This window comes from Knufia obscura (genome assembly GCF_036327395.1).
Source record: "Knufia obscura strain CCFEE 5817 isolate CBS 148926 chromosome Unknown scaffold_8, whole genome shotgun sequence".
In the NCBI taxonomy this organism is placed as follows: Eukaryota; Fungi; Ascomycota; class Eurotiomycetes; order Chaetothyriales; family Trichomeriaceae; genus Knufia; species Knufia obscura.
In genome coordinates, this window is record NW_027042694.1 from 317,661 (window position 1) to 335,588 (window position 17,928).

At 51.2% G+C, this 17,928-nt stretch overlaps 6 protein-coding genes across 6 annotated transcripts; 2 read left to right on the forward strand and 4 right to left on the reverse strand.

Annotated features, from left to right (window-relative positions):
- Window positions 1–464: 464 nt before the first annotated feature.
- On the reverse strand, window positions 465–2,850 carry PMT4 (Dolichyl-phosphate-mannose--protein mannosyltransferase 4; the record flags this gene model as incomplete). Its single annotated transcript, XM_064875348.1, has 2 exons — window positions 465–2,555; window positions 2,605–2,850. 2 exons carry the CDS (start codon window positions 2,848–2,850, stop codon window positions 465–467), a joined length of 2,337 nt encoding a protein of 778 aa, XP_064728613.1.
- A 375-nt stretch (window positions 2,851–3,225) lies between these two features.
- PMZ80_006940 (uncharacterized protein) lies at window positions 3,226–4,763 on the reverse strand (the record flags this gene model as incomplete). The annotated part of the gene is made up of 2 exons (XM_064875349.1): window positions 3,226–4,700; window positions 4,751–4,763. The coding sequence occupies 2 exons, from the start codon at window positions 4,761–4,763 to the stop codon at window positions 3,226–3,228; spliced, it is 1,488 nt and encodes a 495-aa protein (XP_064728614.1).
- A 720-nt stretch (window positions 4,764–5,483) lies between these two features.
- Window positions 5,484–6,323, reverse strand: PMZ80_006941 (uncharacterized protein; the record flags this gene model as incomplete). The annotated part of the gene is made up of 1 exon (XM_064875350.1): window positions 5,484–6,323. The coding sequence occupies one exon, from the start codon at window positions 6,321–6,323 to the stop codon at window positions 5,484–5,486; it is 840 nt and encodes a 279-aa protein (XP_064728615.1).
- A 638-nt stretch (window positions 6,324–6,961) lies between these two features.
- Window positions 6,962–8,290, forward strand: PMZ80_006942 (uncharacterized protein; the record flags this gene model as incomplete). The annotated part of the gene is made up of 1 exon (XM_064875351.1): window positions 6,962–8,290. One exon carries the CDS (start codon window positions 6,962–6,964, stop codon window positions 8,288–8,290), a length of 1,329 nt encoding a protein of 442 aa, XP_064728616.1.
- Window positions 8,291–8,595: 305 nt separating this feature from the next.
- Window positions 8,596–9,978, reverse strand: PMZ80_006943 (uncharacterized protein; the record flags this gene model as incomplete). The annotated part of the gene is made up of 3 exons (XM_064875352.1): window positions 8,596–9,639; window positions 9,688–9,744; window positions 9,793–9,978. 3 exons carry the CDS (start codon window positions 9,976–9,978, stop codon window positions 8,596–8,598), a joined length of 1,287 nt encoding a protein of 428 aa, XP_064728617.1.
- A 4,848-nt stretch (window positions 9,979–14,826) lies between these two features.
- Window positions 14,827–17,928, forward strand: PMZ80_006944 (uncharacterized protein; the record flags this gene model as incomplete). The annotated part of the gene is made up of 3 exons (XM_064875353.1): window positions 14,827–15,241; window positions 15,296–15,519; window positions 15,571–17,928. 3 exons carry the CDS (start codon window positions 14,827–14,829, stop codon window positions 17,926–17,928), a joined length of 2,997 nt encoding a protein of 998 aa, XP_064728618.1.

A 17,928-nucleotide genomic window follows, 5' to 3' on the forward strand; every position in this document is an offset into this window, starting at 1 on the left:
AATGACGAGTCTTATATATCAGCAGCTGCCGCTCGAAATATGAATATAGATAAAGCAGAAAAAACAGGCAAGTAGGAAGCATCCGACACAACAGAATCAACAGAAAGAAAATCATTATTGAACCGAGTCTATCTTTCTAGATGCTGGAGTAGACCTATCACGGCTCATAGCTCATAGTTCGTGCTTTCCGAGGTATGGAGTAGTACATGTAAATGTTTTGGAGTTGATTCTCGAGATGTAGCGGGATAGCTGAGATCGAAATGCGGAGAAACAAGCTTTGATGACCGGGGTGTCGGGTGCTGCCGTACAGTTCTTCCCAATGCTCGGCCGGAGTTCAAGGCATGCTCATCTCGCGGCAGGTGAGCTATTTCCTGAGGAGTCCCGACACTGGTTCCATCCTCGTGTTATACACTACCTGCTCAGCAGGTAAGAGATTAGTGATTTGGCTGCTTTCAACTGCCTGTTCATTTAGCGAAGTGCAGGTCATAGCCCAGCCACTTCCTCGCTACCACCTCTTCAACTGTCAATCCTGGTTTGCCGTATGTTAGAGGCAGGAAATAGTACCATCCCCAGAGCACTGCAGACATAATCACGCCAACAGCAGCCCATGTAGCCCTTAAACTCTGACCCTTCAGTCGTTCTGAAGCACCGACGAACGCACGTCTCGTCTTCTCTGGCATTTTGGCGACAACCTTGTCTTTCTTCGCAAGAACAGTCTCATCTTCAATGACTGGGTCGACATTGAAGATGAACTCGACGAGCGCACCTGACACAAGACAAGAAGCCAGGTGAGCCGGCAGATAATGGTGCAGGAAGAGCTGTCTGCCCATTAGGTAGAATGGGAAGTAATGTAGTGCCCAGCAAAGGAAGAAGAAACCGGTGCTGTTGTAGAAGCGGGTTCTGGTGCGGTGATCGAGAGCATCAACGCCTCGTCTCAATGATAGCTGATCTGCTCCGACAATGCCAGCAAAGACTGCCAGGAGTGCTGATGCAATCCAGTAGCCAATCGGGTTACCGAGAAAGTAGATCTGTTGTCTTGTGCTATCTTGTGTCCAGAAGCTGACACCTCGGAGTAGGAATGGCCACTGAAACGGCAGAGATGCATATGGATGGCTAGCTGTCAACGCATTGTTGTGATAGAACATTGCTCGTTGCAGCTCGAAGTATTTCTTCAGGAACGGCACATACTTTGGCTTACGCTCTTCCTTGATTGTTCGTGGTGAATCTGCTGGCAAGCTCGGGATTTCATCGACATACCAGATGTTGCTGGTCTGCTGGGCGTTCTTGTTACCGTTAATTTCAGCTTGCTTGAAGGCCCATTCAGGCAAGGGTGTTGTGTGTGTCCACATTGCGACCTTGGATGGGTAGTGGATGAGCTTGAACTGGCCGGCCATTGATTTGAAGGTCGCCCCAGGCTTTGCTCCCTCAACTCGAATCTCGAACAGTGTATCGTTGTGTCGCTCGCCAGCTGCCAGTTCGGTGCTAACAGTGGTGAATTCCTGGTTGGTAGGATAAAAAGGAGAAGCGACATCGTGTGTCAGAAGCACGGTATTTGTGCCCAGATGCAGTAGTTTGACGACATCTCCGCTCTTCACCTCATGGCCAGTCATTTGATCCTGAGGCAGAGGATGGTTGTGAGGCAGAATTTGCCAGTGGTTGTTCGTGTCGTTGAATGGATAACCTGTAACTTGCTGACCCTGGCTGGAGATTCGACCATCCTCATATCGGAGAGGGTAGTTCTCGGTATGACTGTGGAGATAGGTTTTAGTATCCTTGTGTCGCAGAGTGATACTATCGTAGTAATGGATGTCAACTGCAGCTGCGTGCATTGGGTTGTCGGAGAGTGTTTCTTGAAACTCAGGAGACATGAAGTCGTCGCCTGGACCAGACTTTGATAGAATGGCAAAGTGTACCTGGAACCAAAACAGATAGAAGAAGAAGGGTACAATGACCAAGCCGACCAATCGTGCTCCAAAATGTTTTCCAAACGAGACCAGGTCCAATGCGCCTCCTTTTCTGTTGACATCAAGCAGATCCCACAAGTCAATCGCAACGGCGCAGCCAATTGCAACGAAGATGAAGAGACCGACATATTTCGTGGACATAACGCAGCTCATGTTGAAACCAGTCAACAGCAGCCATTTCCACCATTTTCGACCAAAAGGTTCATGTCTTTGCTTGTAGAATTTGATGTAGCAGAGCACACTCAGTGCCATGAAGAAGACGAGGGTGGCATCGAGGAGGATCAATCGAGTCTGACCGATGTGGGAATTATCGAAGAGGACGAGGCCGGAAGCGAGGACGCAGGCTGGCAAGGAGTAGCCGGACTCCCACATGATGAGAAAGACGATGGGGACAGTCAGAGATCCCAGAAGTGCAGGGAGAGCTCTGTAAGCCACGTATGGCACATTGTGTTCGATGTACGAGTCGCCAATATTGTCGAAGAAGAATTCTCCATTATAGCCCACAAGCCAGCCCACAAATGCGAACAGAAGTTTGGCGAAGGGAGGATGAACATCGAAGAAGTAGAGTCGCTGCAGGTAGTATGATGCGAACTGTCGTCCTGTCAGAGCGATCCCCTGTCATTTTCTGCTCCATGCTTACCTTGCCAAAGTGCACCTCATCAAAGACAACCTCGTCTGGATGGCTGATGCCGTAGAATCTGGTCGCAAATGCCAGCACAGTTATAATGGTGATGGCAATCTTGTAGTCCCATTCATTCGAGACATTGGCTTGTGCAGAGTCGAAAGCCTTTGCGATCTCGGTTTCCACTTGGTCGACCTTGCCGTTGACCTTGTTCTTCTCCTTCCCAGCCCGTTGCCGAAGGTTGGCGTTGATGGGGGACGACATGGTGGAGGGTGCTGTGCACCAGCTTGGACAGGAATTATTCGATAGGTAAATAGAGGACGGTATTATGAGAAGAGTCTCGAAAGGAGTGTGAGAATGAGAAGAAAGCCGCTCAATAGGCAGAAATTGCGAGCTGGTCGTGCGCTGCTATTCGAGTTGCATACTTGTATTACTTTCAATGAGACAAACTGGCTTCCTCCGCATGTGCTTCTTAGGACGGGCTGATGCTTGTTTTGGTTTAGCGTTAGCCCTTGTGTAAGGGGTCAACCCCTGGCCAGCACATCAGCAGAGTATCACGAGTTCGAGGTCTTCATCCTTCTTTATGAATGCACATGGAAAACGAGTATCATTCAAAACCTTACATATCTTTTCTACTGCCTAATACGCATACCGAAAGTACAGATTCTGTTTGTCCGTCAAATCATCAAACGCAATCTTGTCACCTTCCTCCCTATCCAGATTGAGCGCATCTCTCCTGCTATTCTCACGCTTGAACATGAAGTAGAGCAGCGCTGAAAGCACCACAAGCAACGCATAGCAAACAATGATCGCCTCCCACAGTCGTGGATAGTGCCGACCCACCGTCTCCGTCACTATCAACTGAGGTCCAACAATATTGCCAACACAATAGAACGTGAATGTTGCCGCGGCTGTAAAGCTCTTCTTCGAATTGCCCGCCACGTTCACCATGCCCAAAGAGACCACTAGTGATGTGACTGGTGCAAACGTGCCCAGTATCGAATACCCTGCAATGGGCGTCGCCGCCTTCCGATACCAACTGCTTTTCCAGATCATAGCACATCCTGCAATGACTGGAAGGCAGTTCAAGGCAAGCATGATCAGCCGAATGTTCCTGAATTTCAGACTGAGGTAGCCGACAAGGAGAATGCCGACGAAGCAGATACCGCCCAGGGGCATCTGCCACAGCAGAGCATCATATGCCGACCATCCAAATGTTGACACAATCAGTGGCCCAAAACCGCTGATGGCTCCATTGATAACGTACGCGATACCCATCATCATTGTGATAATCCAGACTCTGATGTCGAGCAGGGCCTCCTTGATTTGCTCCCATTTAATCTTCTGACACCTCGTACCAAGCTGCCCTCGGCGCAGTCTTTCAATAGCCACGACTTTCTCTTCACTCGTGAACCACCAAGCATCGGCAGGCGAGTTCGGAAGGAAGAGCAGCACGATACCGAATAGTACAGTTAAAGCACCTGCAAAGAGATACAAGTACTGCCAGCTTGCCAGTGCCGCGCCGTGGATATGAGCAAAACCAAAGTTCAGGATTGCCCCAATGACAGTCATACCTCCGGTACTGCTGTACCACAAGCACTGCCTCCAGGTTTGTTCTCCTTGGGTATAGTATCCACTAATTATGACCATGAAAGCTGTCGGCACGATCGACTCCATGAAGCCCAGGAAGAAACGCTGGGCATACAGACCTCGGAAGTCGGTCACTCCAGCAGTTGACATAGCCACCGCACCCCAAATGATGACCACGCTGCCAACAGTCTTGCCAACATCGAAACGCTGAAAGAGGTAGGTAAGCGGAAACAAGCCAGCCAGCATGCCGAAATAGAACAGGCTAGTAGCCCACGACAGCCGTTGAGTCGATACCTTGGGTGGCGTTGTAGTCGGGTCGACGACCACACTGAGAGCGAGATCTGTCCTCATGCCAAATACAGTGGCCCCACCGAGGATTGCCTTGTCATAGTACACCAGGCTGTAGCCGACGAACATGAGTGGTATAAGGATGAAGTCGGTCTTTCGGACCAGTCGTCGCTCAACGTTCTTGTCCCATGTTTGAGCATATTCAGGAACCAGCGTGGCTGCTACATCCTTTTCATCTGTCAACCAAACGTTAGTCATGTCCTCCAACACCGTAAATAAGGCGCACCTGATCCCTTCATCTTGGCTGAAGAACCTCTTTCTCACCAGTTGGTACTTGATCTGCCCACGGAGGTCGTATGCCGCGCTATTGGTCAAGCTCGAGAAGGATGAGGCAAAGTATCAAAGAGTTATCTGGGGGAATACCAGCGAGGATCAAACGGTGGGCAAGTGGCAACAGCTCCCCCAGGACTGGAGGGTTTGATGAAAGTCCTTTGGGCACAGTTTAGCGTGGGAGGCTGGCCAATCAGGTACAGCGAAGATGACTGCTCGAGCAGGACCGTTGAACAACTCCAAGAAGTTTATGCAGCTGGATCGACATTGTGATTGGGTCGCCTAGCAAAGGAAACACGTTCATTGAACCGTTGGAATGTGCTGACAAGGATCCGAAAACTTCTGCAACCAATAGTATCGGGGATGATAGCCGTGGAAGCTGAGATGGTAGCGAAGCTCTACGCAAAAAGCGCGAGTCTTGTCACCACAGGGCGAAGGGTCTTCTGCTTCCAGAGCAAGGCAAAGAGCCGACTGATAGGATGCTCAACGATGTGCACGTTCTGAGCGGGTTGAACGCCGCATCGAAGCAGGCCATAAGCCTGTCAAACCTTTTTCCCAGCAGACTGTAGATGCGGAAGCCGATCTGCAGCTCTGAAGCACTGTGCGAAGTAGAAGAACTCGAATGAATCGTGATAGCCAGTATCTGTGCTGTCAATGTGTCGCTCTTCTCGGGCATCCGCTCGCGCGACTTATGAACCGAACTTCAAGGCCTTGAAGTCCTTGGTGATATTCGTGATAGCCAGTTCAACCGGCAACCTCTCCATACTGCTCGCGCCGAAGAAGCCATGCACACCCTTAGTCTTGTTCAGCACAAACTGCGCATCTTTTGGCTCAGCAATCGGACCGCCATGACACAGCACAATGACATCCTCATTAATCGCAACAGCGGCATCTCTCATCTTCTGTATCAGCTCCGCACAGTCTTCAAGCGTCTTCCCGCTCTTCGCACCAATCGAGCCAGATGTGGTCAGGCCCATATGGCAGACTAGCACATCAGCACCAGCTCTTGTCATCTGCTCTGCTTCATCGACGCTGAATACGTACGGCGTAGTAAGCATATCCAGCTCATGAGCCTGCTTGATCATCTCCACCTCTTTATCGTAACCCATCCCCGTCTCCTCCAGATTCGCTCGGAACGTGCCATCAATGAGACCGACCGTAGGGAAGTTCTGTACGCCGGCAAAGCCCATATCTTTGAGCTGCGCCAGAAACTTGGGCATGATCCTGAAAGGGTCGGTGCCGCACACGCCTGCTAGGACGGCAGTCTTCTTGACAATGGGCAGGACCTCACGCGCCATGTCGACCACTACTGCGTTCGCATCACCATAGGGCATCAGGCCAGCTAGGGAGCCTCTACCGGCCATGCGGAATCGTCCTGAATTGTAGATGATGATAAGGTCAGCACCACCTTCTTCGATAAACTTAGCTGAGAGGCCAGTGCCTGCGCCTGCGCCAACAATGGGCTGTCCATTGCGAACTAGCTCGTGAAGATGCATGCGCACTTCTGATCGAGAGCTTGGAGGTGTCATGATGCTGACAGGTCCGGTATCTCTGGCCCTGAGTTTCCAGCTTATTCAGAACAATAGACGATGAGCACCACGATGCCGTCAACTGAATACGACTCGGAGAGGCAACTAAGGCCTGCGAATTGAGCCTGAGACACAAATGGACGTCATTTTTAGGCTTCGGGCAGGGGTTTCCAGAACCCCCAGATCCATCACGCGGCTGCCGACCAATCTCCTTTCAAGCAGCAGCATCTCTTCCTCCCCTACACTCCATTCCAACATGCCTTGCGAAGAGATTCGACCTCCCCGAGCAAGATCTGTTGTCGTGCGATGGTATCAAGACCTACGGCTCCCAAGGCATTACCCTGATTGGTCACTTTTAGGCTAGGGATCTACACCTACAAGCAGGCGTTATGTTACAATAATGGTCCTCGAAGCACACCCTGGCCGTGGCTCAGGTGTTTCGGGCGAAAGACACTCGAACCAGTCAATGCTCTGGCATGAACATGCTACGTGAATATAATGGAAGACATCCTCTCTCACAGACAGAAAACCACAGTCCTTCTATTCTCCTGAAGTGTCACTCACGAGCTTTGTATCCCTTTCTCGAACTACTAAATCAAAACCCTTGACCGCACAGCCCAAGGACTTCGCAACCCAACATGTCCACAATCCGCCACTTCGACATCCCTCACATCGTCCGTTTCGGCCGCCAAAGCGACGAAAAGCGCGAAACTTGGATGCTCTTCTACCGCGCCGCAACCTGCTTCGAAGTGACCATCCACGGCGCCAACATAGCGAATACCCCCTTCGAGGCCGCCTGGTCACGCACCGCCTTCTACAAATCAACCCCAGGCAACTTCGTCCAGAAATGGAATGACTTCTGTGACTGTGTCATAGGCGAGATCCTGCCAACCCTTCAAGAACTCGTTCCCGTGGGAGTGCGATCTTGGAACACTCTGGAGGACTACATCCAAACCGCAAACTACAAGCTCAGTCTCCACAAGGCCCCAGCCAGTAGTGACAGCGACAGCAACAGCAACCAGATCAAGGTCCACATCGACGAAGGCCCAACCTTCAAACCAGCATTCGAGATCCACCCCGAACCCATCTCAACTCTCCCCTTCGACCTCCCACCCCCATCCTCCCTCCCACAGATCCCCGCCTCAACCCTCCAAGTCCTAAACCACCACAAAGACCTCCGCCAACGCCCCTACAAAGTCCGCCTCCCAGACGCAGGCGTCGCCTACCTCATCACGACCAACGGTCCCGTCAAGTCAATGCCAGCCGGCACAATCAACAACCCCTCCCTCGCCACGATCCAAACACAGCTGAACCTCCACCGCCTCTTCGAGAACCCCGAGACCCCACGCGAGGCTTTAAGCCGTATCCCTAAACCCCTCGCCATTGTAACAACCGACTCCACCGAAGACATCCACCCTAATATCACTCGGGACTCTCTGTCCTCAACCGAGCACGCTCCAAGCCCATTAGCACCAGCACCAGCATCAGCATCCACCCCACCCACCCACCTCACAGCCCTCCTAACAACCTACCTCCCCCGGGCGAAGCCCCTATCAGACCCCACCTTCCTCTCGACTCTTACAACCTCCCCTTCCCCGTCTCCAGATCTCACCCGCCACACCCTCAGCCATACCCTCAAAACCACAATCTCCACACTCCACACTCAAGACCCACCAATTATTCACGGGAACATCAATCCTTACACAATCATGCTGACTGTCAGTGACAGCGACAGCGACAGTGCATCTAGGTCAGAGTCTACATTTCACCCTTACCTCGTCGGCTTCTCGCCAGATGTCGCAAATAATCTATTCATTGATCCGTCTGCTGCTGGCACGAAGGAGGCAGATATGCAAGGGCTAGAGAGCACATTTGGTGAGAGTGGGTGGCTGGTGCATGAGATCAAGAAGGCAAAGGGCCAAGTGTCGATGGATCAACGCTGGGAGAAGACAGCTAAGATAGGATAGTCGCTTGTGGGCATACACTGTGTAGCATCTGAACGAGGAGCGGATCCTACAAAAGCTCAAATTATGCGTAAAGACCATGGAAAGCAAGTAAGGTAAGTTCATATTTCATTCGGACAAATCTCCATACTCAACTAAGCTATCTCATTGCTATAATATCTCCATATTGTTGTCGTGCTATCTCTTACAGCTATCATAAAGCTCGCTTCTTCATGCGTTAACATACTGATCTTATTCCAGGTATGCAGAATAGGTGATGAGCCTTTTGTCTTTGCAACATCATGAAGAAATGCGATCATCGGCCCTGTTTAGAAGATGGCTCGGTCGTGTCGTCGCAGCCCAGCTCGACGAAGTCTTGGTGGACTGTAGAACATGTTAGGCTCGCCAGTGGATGTTTCTGCTGAAGCATCTCCAGCACTGGCTGTGACTGTCAAGACATCTGCGGTTTCTGTCGTTGCTGTTACTGGTATGGACGTCGTATTGAACCATGGACCGACAGTACCGGCAGCTGAAGTGGCACTGCTGAACGCTGGGCCGTCACTGCCAAAGATAATGGACGAGCTGTGTGCACCGCTGCTCGCGGCTGTGCCACTGGCCGAGGTGAAGACGGATGTCGGGTAGGACGGAGTAGCTGTAGGAGGGCTATTGCCTGTGGTTGATGGTGCTGTGACCGAAGCGATTGTTGAAGCAGTCGAATGGGTGACTCCCTCGGTGCCATTGCATATGGTGTTCTGGATCTCTGCCGTATCGATACCGAGAAATGAGGCTGCACTATAGTCCAATGTCTTGCACAAGTCTTGCAGGGTCTGGCTGCCATAGGAATGGAGCTGGATTGCATATTCCAGAGCAGCGAGATCTGAAAGCAGCTCATTATTTGTCATGTTGAAGTACAGGCCATAGATAGATGCAAAGCAGATGATGTTGGCAGCTTGTTGAGCATCGATCAAGTCTTCGTCCAAATGGTTGGCAATGCCTGCATCTCGCAAGTATTCGCACATCTCGTCCAAAGGAAGTCCCGAGTTGACAATATTGAGAGCAAACAAAGCAGTGTTGGTTTCTTCGAGTAACCTGAACTCTCTGACTGTGATATTCTCATTGTTGGGATCGATAGCCGAGGAGAGTCGTTCGGCAATGCTGAGCACTTGGTTGAGCGCATGACCTTCGAAGCTTGTTCTCTTTTCCAAATCCTGAGGCTCGTGCTGCGGCGAGTCCGGCAGAGCAGTTTGTGGAGAGATGATTTCAGGCATACCGTATTCTCGATAGTCTCGTCGTGACACCGCTGAAGTTACTGGAATGCAACCGACTCGATAGACCGTCAGCAAAGGCACAGTTGTCTTTGCAGTGAATTGACCCTGACATCTGTTAGTGTCTGTGGTCTCGTTGCCACTGTGCATGCTTACGGTCTGAGCAGGGTTGCTGTCAATGTTCTCGACCATGACATAATCGCAGTCCACAACCTATTGAAGTTAGTGAAGATCCGAATGGTCAATATGTTGTCTGCTCACGTTGAGGTATTTTGTCAGGACTGCGCCATAGACTGTGCTAGTTGGGGCAATCTGTGCAGGCAAAGATGGTGTAAATTGCATGGTGTGAGTTGGTGTAAGCATAATGGATGGTGCTGCACATTGTGGCGTATTGGTTTGGCAGGCCACGAAGCCCAGTAGGAATGGGATAACGAGGGTGAAGATCATGGTGTCGTTTCTGTTGGCTGAGTGACGTAGGCAGCAACTGTGCCAGTCAACACGACGCTATCTGAAGACGTCTTAGTAGAGAACGAGGAAGGGAGATGTATCAAGAGAAGAAGAACGAAGACCAAGTCAGATAAGGCAGATAAAAGAGATGACGAGTTCCGTAGATGTTGTTGAGGGCAAGTGCGGATCGGCAGCCACACCCGTGAAGTGAAGGCAGGTGCATCTTCCAAATCACCCAAGGCAGGAGCCACGTTCAGCAAAAGAGAGGGATGCCCCTTTCAGTGTAGACAAGCACGACAGAGACCTACTGCCCAAATTCAGGTCATCGATAATTCACCTTGTATGTACCTTCCTCAGCACTTACCATAGAACCAAGTGATGTGGACATGGCCATGTCAAGATTCCGTATTGCGGCTCGCCTGCCTTGGGCAGTGCATAGAAGATGTCCTTCTCATGAGTGAGTCGAATATCGCCACCGCTGACCTCTAGCAAGGTCCAAAGCCATTAGTCGAGCTGAGAACGAATTTGTTTCAGCAGTCAAATATTTCCATACTTGTGTTCAGATAAAACGAAGTGTGGTAGCAGGTCTTCGCCTCCGCCCTCCGGATTAAAGTCAATGCCTGTGTTTTGATGTCACCAAAGCTTCGCAAGTACCACGGCAAGAGCTCTCGTATCCGAGACCAGTGTGTCCGTAAGGATGCACCTCGATACACCAAGTGAACTATGGCTCTTGGTGATTTGGAAGGCAACCAGCCATATAGTTGCCACAGAAAAAGGTAGCCGTTGGGTCGTGCGGTGGGTGGGAGCTTTCTGAACGTGGATGAACATCGGCACCCAACGGTATGCTCAGTCATCAATGCGAATCTCACAAAATCGTAGTTTCAAGCCGCTTCAGAATCACACGTACAGAAGCTTGTCGAAGTGAGGGAGGTAGGTGCAGTCTTCTTTGAACCAGTCCTTGCACAAGCGTGCAAATTTATTCATCTGACCTGATATTAAGCATGCTAAGCACTATCGTCGCGATGAATTGAAAGATGCGGCCGCCTTTCGATATCACCAAGGCAACATGGGAAAGGCGCACAATCTCATTCCGAGCTTCCGTTATGCAACCAGTATGACCGGATGACGCACCAAAAGCTGCTGGGCAGTACTACACATTCGTGATACGTATGCAGCGAGCGACGCACGACTCGCAGCAAGGTGATGCGAATGTACAATCTTTCCCCCCGTACTGTCATCTGAGTAGCCAATACTTCTGGACAAACTGCCTGCGCATTATAGTATGCATGCGGAACTGCGCGTGCTTGTAATTCCCTTTTCTTCTTCAATATGCAAATCAGAGGCGTCATCGACATCATATGAGGGGCTCCTGAAACGTGCGGGGATGATGATACGAGCAGAGAAGCGATGTGCATGCATGCAGCAGCATGCGCGCTTCTGCATCTGCAGGCCTCAAGACTGCCTATGATCTCATAGCTTGGGGCGGACGTTGCAACCGCCAGCAATCGTGACCCCAGATGCTGTGCGGTGTAAAGCACCAGTGGTGACAAGTTCGAAGAAGCAAAGCGCAATTTGTGAGATGGCGCCGATCGAGTGCGCTCGAGTAGTGGATGCGAAACTGATTAGTGGTGCTCGTGATGTTGTGGTCGCAAAAATGCCGTTGATAAGGTATTTGGTCGAATTGTAAGCTCGGAGCATTAGTGAAGCTTTGATCGATGGCTTTCGAACTGCGCTGTTGCAAAGTAGTCAGCTCAACGGACAATCTGAACAAAGGAGTGACCATGCAGAACTTTTGAGCGACCTGCATTTGTCAAGATTCGCACGAGCACCTGAAGCACCATCGACGCAGTTGGTCTGCGTTGCAGCACGACTTTCACCAGGCTTGGAAAGTGGTCGGCATCCACTGCAGTTGCTCATACACATGAGAACCAGCATGACAGTCATTGCGGTCCATTGTTGGTAAAGCCATACTGCAGGTAGTGGTGCAATTGTCGTCGGTGACCGTTCGAAGCGTTAGAAATGGTAGAATCCTGGGGCTCTGGCTGGGACATGCACTTCATGAAACTTGCTCGTTTATCCTACAGTCAAGCTGCGACCGAGCATTACTGAGGAGTCACGAGAAGTCCGCGGAACGATGTTGTGATGCGTCTGGATTTCGTTGGCATTTGGTAGATATGCAAGAGTATGGCTGAGAAATTGGCTCAGAAAGTCCCAAGGTCATTACAGTGGTGTTGTGGTCGCGTTGCGGTTCGGAACAAGTCTTTGGAGTCGGTCGCTGGTGCCGGCAGTCGCTCGCCGGCAACCGCTCGAATGTCTAGACATGAATATGCTCAATTCTTGACCGCTTGTGCTCAACTTGTACGAATCAATTGTGCGAAGCCCGAGGAAAAAAATTCTGGAATGAAACGGCACCAGGGTGGACTAGAGCATATGAGTGTTATTCTCGTCGGCAAGGGTTTGGTACCCATGCCTTGAGAGCGAAGTCGTTGCCGGGCCATAAATGCCGCAGGTTGCAGTCACTGGTCCACCAAAATAATTACCGCTGCAGTGATCTGTGGGACCCCCAGAAGTTCCTTTTTCACCTGCATGTCGGTCTGCTGCCCACGCACGCGACGTCCGCGAATCTTCCGTGAGCGCGGATCTTCGTCTTTTGAAAACGACATCAACAACTGCCATCGTTCGCGTAGGACACCATGGCTTTGATAATCAGCGATGGCGAAGGGCTAAAGAAGACAGCAAGTGGACAAGGCTGCCGGCGCAATTTCACTTTGTTGTTTATCGAATCTGCTTTTGGCCCTAGGAAACCACAAGAACCGTGAATGAAGCGCAAGTTGGCTTAGCGCTAGTGGAGAGTGTCTGCCGTCAAGCTTCGACTAGCATCGACAACTCAGCGGAGTATTCGCATGCAGCACTCTGCACCGGCGCATTTCGCTGCTGACCGTGCGAGAAGTGATGAAGACCTGTCGCCGACGTTCGCTGGAGTCTGCTTGGCAAAGACGAGTTAAGCAGCATCTCAAGCAAGGACGCGCCTTGTCCCTTGATGTAGATTAAGGTAGAATGGTTCCTAACTAATATCCCTAGCTTGACTGTAAGAGCCGACGGTCAAAGTACAGCAAGTCGCAAGCAACCCGCTACCCATGGAGGAAAGAGAAGCGGCAAGCTAACATGCTTGGTGATACACGATGATGCATTTTTGGAGAAATCAGGCGAGCGAGACGAGGCATGGGCTTTCCATCAGCAAGGTGAGTTGTTTAGACCGACAAAGGCTTGCCTATTTGAGGATAGACCATCGGAGATGCTTGCGCTGTCTGGCCGCGAGTCGGCTGGGATATTCGTATGTGACATTTCAAGTGTAAGCATGAAGCGTGACTGATTGTGTCGCCGAATGGTGGAGAAAGTGATTTGCAGCACGCCCGTTCAGAGCTAGGTAGTAGCTCGCCCGGCCAGTAAAGAAGCGGACAATCGAGAAACGTAATTGTAGCAAGGCCCATCACAAGGCAGTTGCCCAACCTCCCATACGGTCGATGGTTCATCCTTCCATGCGCCTCTGACGATATGCTGACATGGGTCTCGTCGATGCTGCAATCGTCACCATTGCTCTCATGCACAGAGCCGCGACGAGCACGTTGACGATGCCGGTTGTCGCTTAGGCACGATGACCATTGTTCTTTTCCATACCCATGAAACCTGTCGCAGTGAAACGTTGCTTGCACTCAGATGTGCTAAGCGCGCTGTGGTTGAGCCAGACCCAGACCCTTTCCACCACACGACATAAATGTGTTGTGATTGAGCTGGTAGAGCTGGTAGAGCTAGGAGAGCCATATCGAGTTTTGCACCCAAGGTGAATACATGATATGTACGGTAGGCCTTGAGAGTTGATTGATGCCTACCCAGAGCAATACAGAGCACTTTTTATGTGTAACTTTAGGTTCTGTTCAGTTTGGTTGCGATGGTTTACCACTCACTCTGGCGGTTTGTCACCGCACGGTTGCCTGCCCGTAAAGACTATATCAAGTCCTCGAGTTCTCTTGCAAAAAGTTCACTTTCATCTGCATCGATCGTGAACTTGCAAACTTGAAGTCTTGAGCTCTGATGAACGCCAAGGCTCGCAACACCTTCCCGTTCAGCAAGGTAAATTGCGCTCTCCCACATTGCTCAATCTGCGGTTCACATTTTTGCCTGCGCATCGTCCAATTTCATCACTCACACCCTCTCCTCTTCTCTTAGATACCACAAACTCCCAACCAAAGAACCCAAAAGACTCTCAGTAACAAACCCAACTGCTTCGGCTGGTCACAGTGCCACACGCGTATCGTCCAAGGACACAGGACGCCTATTCGCTGCTCTGAGCGCTAGGAGGATCCCTGCTCGACAAGTGTTGCATTGGACTCTCGGCCCATCCCAGCACGGACAATCCTCGCAGTCTCAGAGATCGGTCAGGTGTAATTTACCGGCGGTAACGACACGTACGTCGAGTCGTATTCATCAAAACCACTCAGGTAAGTCCTTATCTCATAATGGCTCACGCGGCATGCATCGCTGACTTTAGCTCAAGGAAAGCTTAAGCAGCCAACCACATTCTCCACTTCTGCTATTGCTGAAGCTATCTCTACTCCACGGCTTGTCGGATTGCTTGTGGACCTCACATCATCCATTCACCTTCGCTTCAGGTAAGCTCTTCTCTTTCTACTGACTTTCCTTAAAGAGGGGTTGATCTCACAGCTCGAAAACACCTTCTTCCTTTCCTTTCCCAGCTTGGTCCGACACTTTGACCATCGCCGTCGTCGTCCTTCTTCTTTTCTCTTTTTCCCTGTTTGTTTGTACTAACCTCTCCACTCACAGCACAACATGTCGGGGGAGAAGGACCTCGAGAACGGTGATCCCAAGAGGGAGAGAATCTCCTTCGCAGACGGTTGGGATCCCGATAAAGATGAGGGCGAATATGCCAACCTCCTTCGCTACATCTCTACCTACCGGGACAGACGATTTTCCAAAGCCCCTTCGCAGGTCTCTGGCGACGATGCAGCCGACGCTTCAAAGCCAAAGAAAAAGAGCTTCTTGAACAAGATATTCGGCGGAGGCGATGGTCCTGGTGCGCTTTTCGAGGTTCCAGAGGATTGGGTGCAGACAGACATCAACACTGGTCTCTCTTCAGCACAAGTCGAGGATCGAAGAAAAAAGACCGGGTACAATGAACTCGCTACTGAGAAGGAGAACATGTTTTTGAAGTTTCTCGGCTACTTCAGAGGACCGATTCTCTATGGTGAGCTCAAGATACACCTTTCCTCTTCAGAGTAGCAGGCTAACACGTATCTAGTCATGGAATTGGCTGTCCTTCTTGCAGCTGGTCTTCAAGATTGGATCGATTTCGGTGTCATCATCGGTATCTTGTTGCTCAACGCCGTCGTTGGTTGGTACCAGGAAAAACAAGCCGCAGACGTCGTGGCTTCTCTCAAAGGTGATATTGCCATGAAGGCTGTCGTTGTTCGTGATGGTTCCGAGCAGGAAATCAAGGCTCGTGAGCTCGTTCCTGGTGACATTGTAAGTTTGGAATGTTCTCCAGCTTTTTCCAACGCATGCTAATTCTCGCAGCTCATTCTCGAAGAAGGTCAGGTTGTGGCTGCTGAGTGCCGACTCATCTGCGACTACGAAAACAAGGCTGGCTTCGAGGAATACAAGCAGCTGGTTAATGACCCGGAAGAACACTACTCCAAGAACCACACCGACTCTGATGAGGACGAGGATCACCACACCGGTGTCTCCATTGTTGCTACAGATCAGTCTGCCATCACTGGTGAATCTCTGGCCGTCGACAAGTACATGGGCGATGTCTGCTACTACACCACTGGCTGCAAGCGAGGTCACGCCTACGCAATGGTCACCGAATCAGCTCGTGGCTCTTTCGTCGGAAAGACCGCGTCTCTCGTCCAAGGTGCAAACGACTCTGGTCACTTCAAGCAGGTCATGGACTCCATCGGCACGGCTCTCCTGGTTCTCGTCGTCTTCTGGATCCTCGTCGCCTGGATCGGTGGTTTCTTCCACAACATCCCGATCGCCACGCCTATGAGAAGCTCGATCAACTTGCTTCACTACGCTTTGATCTTGCTCATCGTCGGTGTCCCAGTCGGTCTTCCAGTCGTTACCACCACCACTCTGGCTGTCGGTGCTGCCTATCTCGCCAAGCAGAAGGCCATCGTTCAGAAGTTGACTGCCATCGAGTCTCTTGCTGGTGTCGACGTCCTTTGCTCCGACAAGACCGGTACTCTCACTGCCAACCAGCTTACTATCCGAGAGCCATACGTCGCCGAGGGTGAAGATGTCAACTGGATGATGGCATGTGCCGCTCTTGCCTCATCTCACAACTTGAAGGCTCTCGACCCCATCGACAAGATCACCATCCTGACTCTCAAGCGATACCCCAAGGCCCGTGAGATCCTTTCCCAAGGCTGGAAGACCGTGAAGTACACTCCTTTCGACCCTGTCTCCAAGCGTATTACCACGATCTGCACACTCAAGGGTGAGAATTGGGCTTTCTGCAAGGGAGCACCAAAAGCTGTTCTTTCTATCGCCGAGTGCGACGAATCCACCTCCAAGCACTACAGAGATACTGCTGCCGACTTTGCTCGACGTGGTTTCCGATCTCTCGGTGTCGCCTCCAAGCGCGGAGACGAGCCATGGAAGGTCATTGGTATGTTGCCTATGTTCGACCCTCCTCGTGAGGATACAGCCCACACTATCTTGGAAGCTCAAAACCTTGGTCTTTCCGTCAAGATGTTGACTGGTGACGCCATTGCCATCGCCAAGGAAACCTGCAAGCTGCTTGCTCTCGGTACCAAAGTCTACAACTCTCAGCGACTCATCGCTGGTGGCGTTGGTGGCACAACTCAATACGATCTCGTTGAGAAGGCTGATGGTTTCGCCGAAGTCTTCCCAGAGCACAAGTACCAGGTCGTCGAAATGCTGCAACAACGTGGTCACTTGACTGCCATGACTGGTGACGGTGTCAACGATGCTCCATCGCTCAAGAAGTCCGACTGTGGTATCGCTGTCGAAGGTGCCACCGAAGCTGCTCAAGCCGCCTCCGATATCGTCTTCCTTGCACCCGGTCTTTCCACCATCGTCGATGCTATCAAGTGCGCCCGACAGATCTTCCAGAGAATGAAGGCCTACGTTCAATACCGTATCGCCCTCTGCTTGCACTTGGAGATCTACCTCGTCACCTCGATGTGTATCATCAACGAGACAATCCGAACCGATCTCATTGTCTTCTTGGCCCTGTTCGCCGATCTGGCTACCATTGCCGTCGCTTACGACAACGCTCATTACGAACAACGACCTGTTGAGTGGCAATTGCCAAAGATCTGGGTGATCTCGGTCGTTCTCGGAATACTTCTTGCCCTCTCCACCTGGATCATGCGAGGCACATTCTTCCTGCCAAACGGTGGTCTTGTCCAGAACTTCGGCAACGTCCAGCTCATGCTCTTCCTGCAAGTCTCACTCGTGGAGAACTGGCTCATCTTCGTCACTCGTGGTGGACAGACCTGGCCCAACTGGAAGCTTGTCGGTGCTATCCTCGTCGTCGATGCCATCTCCACTCTCTTCTGTGTCTTCGGCTGGCTTCACGGTGGCGAGGATGAGTTCTACACCAGCCCAGGTTCCATCAGGGTCGGCAACCTCCCATACTCGGTTGAAACTTCCATCGTCACAGTCGTCGTCATCTGGGGCTACTCCATCGGTACCATTATCGTCATTGCGATTGTCTACTTTGTCCTCACAAAGATGTCTTCCATCAGCAACCTCGGTAGACATAAGAGATCCCGAGCTGATACCCACATGGAGAATATCCTTGGCCATCTCAGCAGAATTGCGCTCGAGCACGAGACTGATGTTCATGGCAAGTCGAAATGGGTGTTGGGTAGCAAGTCTACTGGAGAGGCTGAGGAGGAGTAA